Source organism: Notolepis coatsorum (assembly GCF_963971535.1).
Source record: "Notolepis coatsorum genome assembly, chromosome: 15".
NCBI classification, from domain to species: Eukaryota; Metazoa; Chordata; class Actinopteri; order Aulopiformes; family Paralepididae; genus Notolepis; species Notolepis coatsorum.
Genome location: NC_140179.1, coordinates 31,226,237 through 31,229,059, shown reverse-complemented (window position 1 = coordinate 31,229,059; position 2,823 = coordinate 31,226,237). Strand labels below are relative to the sequence as shown.

Here is a 2,823-nt window from a genome sequence, read left to right as displayed (position 1 = left end):
TTATTAATATATATATATATATATATATATATATATATATATATATATATATATATATATATATATATATATCAATGGGCCTATATATATACACGCAGATTTTGAATCTGCATGTTTTGAGGGGACTATGATACTTGACCACATGTGCAAGAGGCCATCCATGCCTATATTCTGTGAACATAATCTAAACATTGGTCTAATGAAATTAAAATCACGTAGAAAAAGTTAAAAGCGTTTCGTTAACTTTCAACAATCCCTATTTTGAATCCGTATACGCCGTCACTGATTAAAAACCAACAGCACTTAATTTTGCTCTCGATGAGATGCGTGACAAGTAGGATAATAAATAGCGCACAACGGGTACAACACTTCGAGTCACGGCGCATTCGAGACATCCTTGTAGACAATGCATCCATGTGAATATAAACCCACTATAGGAGACATAATGATATAATTTGCGAGGACCCGCTCTTCATAGCAGACGCACTGTTGAATAGTTATGACATTATGCATGAGCACTGTGTGAGGCTGTAAATAACAGGTGAACGCAGAGTGACTGGGTTGCCATAATAACACTGTGTGAGCCCCCGCTGATCCTTCTGTAAATGTAGATATTGGTCCTATAGTCGTGCTCTACTTCAAACAGCTATAGCAAATGTAAACTTTGAAACACTGAACTTGCAATGCAGGGTAATAATAATAATAATAAATTACGCGTTACTAAGTAATTACGTTAATAAAGTGCTAGAATTGGCAGGCTGATAATGTTTTCGAAGCTTTGCTTTTTTCTTTTTCTTTTTTCTTCAACCCTCCACAAAAAACAACGATGCGTAATGGAAGACTGTTTAAGGAGGGTGGTGTGTGTGTGGGGGGGGGGGCATCTTAAACCACGGTACTTCATGTTATATTTCACTAATATAATCCCTCTCTGCGTGTATCCGGGACGCCAGAAATAAGAACCTGCCAGTCTACTACTCAAACCAGAGTGAGAGTGCAGAATGTGGGGGGAATGTGGGAGAAATGTATCAGCTCACCACCACCGGTGCGTAAAATCATCAACAATCATACATCAGTGAGCTTCCCAGAGCAAGTTTTATGCGGGCTGCAGTTGGTGTATTTATTAATGGAGTCCCCGTCGTCCGTCTCCTCCATGTTGTAGTCTGATTTGGTGAGTGACGGTTTGCTGTCGCTCCTCTGGAGGAACTCTCCATTAAGCGTGAGCTGCTGTTGCTGCTGGCCACACGTCACGTGCGTGTACCGGTACTGCTCCTCATGCTCTGTCTCCCGGTGGTAGAAGTAGTTGAAGTTGGACACGATCACGGGCACCGGGAGGGCGATGGTGAGCACGCCGGCGATGGCGCACAGCGAGCCCACAATCTTGCCCCCGATGGTCACGGGGCACATGTCCCCGTAGCCCACCGTCGTCATGGAGACCACCGCCCACCAGAACGCGTCGGGGATGCTGCTGAACCCGGAGTCGGGGTCGTCGGTCTCTGCGAAGTACACAGCGCTGGAGAACAAGATGACCCCGATGAAGAGGAAGAAGATCAACAGGCCCAGCTCCCGCATGCTGGCTTTGAGCGTCTGCCCCAGAATCTGGAGGCCCTTGGAGTGTCTGGAGAGCTTGAAGATCCTGAACACTCGCACCAGGCGGATGACCCTGAGGATGGCGAGAGACATGGCCTGCTGTCCGTTCCCCTGGTGCTCGGCCAACTCCAGACCCAATGTGATAAAGTACGGCATGATGGCCACAATGTCGATGGTGTTCATGATGTTTTTGAAGAAGGCGGGCTTACTGGGGCACGCGAGGAACCGCACGAGCAGCTCGAAGGAGAACCAGATGATGCAGAGGGTCTCCACGATGAAGAAGGGGTCCGTGAACGGATTGGGCTTCTTCTTTGCGCTCGCGGCCGTTCCGTTCAGCGCGAGCTGGTGGTCCGTGTCGTCGTACGTCTTCCCGTCCTCTCGGAACTCGGGCAATGTCTCCAAGCAGAAAATCACAATTGATATAAGAATAACCAACACAGAAACTATCGCTATCCCCCTGGCGGGTCCGGAGCTCTCGGGGTATTCGAACAGGAGCCAAACCTGCCGCTGGAACTCACCGTCCGGCAACGGGCGCTCCTCCTCCTTGATGAACCCCTCGTCCTCCTTGAAATTCTCGATGACCTCCTCGCCCAATTCGTAAAACTTGATCTCCTCCATGAATATGTCCACCGGCACGTTGACGGGTCGCCTGAGTCTTCCGCCGGACTGGTAGTAGTAGAGGATGGCGTCGAAGCTGGGTCGGTTCCGGTCGAAAAAGTACTCGTTCCGCAGCGGGTCGAAAAAGCGCATCCTCTTGCGCGGGTCCCCCAGGAGGGTCGCGGGGAACTGCGCGAGCGTCTTCAGTTGGGTCTCGAAGCGCAGCCCGGATATGTTGACGACCACGCGCTCGCAGCTGCACTCCTGGCCCGGGTCGTAGACATCTTGGGACAGGGCTGCCAGTGCCACAGTCTCGTCGAGGTTCTCTCCGGGCACTACGGTCATCTTTCCCCTGCCCCAAAACGGGCAACGCTTCTTCTCGCACCACCACAGTCGCTGCTACTAGTGTCCGCGTCTTGCCTCGCGTCTCTCTCCAGTCTCCACACACACCCCTCCTCTCACCCGCGTGCGCCTTTTGTCCGCCGCGCGCTATGCTTTTGGTCCGCCGCGCGCTATATGTTTGTGCGCCGCGCGCTATGTGGGGGGAAACAAAGACAAAGTCCAGTCACTTGTTGTAGAGAACGGCGGTGGGTCCCTTGTTGTTGTCTCCCTCCTCTGCGTCTCTTCTCTCTCCTCTCT

At 50.9% G+C, this 2,823-nt stretch overlaps 1 protein-coding gene across 1 annotated transcript; it reads right to left on the bottom strand.

Moving 5' to 3' along the window:
• Positions 1-967: 967 nt before the first annotated feature.
• On the bottom strand, positions 968-2,529 carry LOC311241793 (shaker-related potassium channel tsha2; the record flags this gene model as incomplete). Its single annotated transcript, XM_084330698.1, has 1 exon — positions 968-2,529. One exon carries the CDS (start codon positions 2,527-2,529, stop codon positions 1,063-1,065), a length of 1,467 nt encoding a protein of 488 aa, XP_084186824.1. The 3' UTR covers positions 968-1,062.
• Positions 2,530-2,823: the final 294 nt, after the last annotated feature.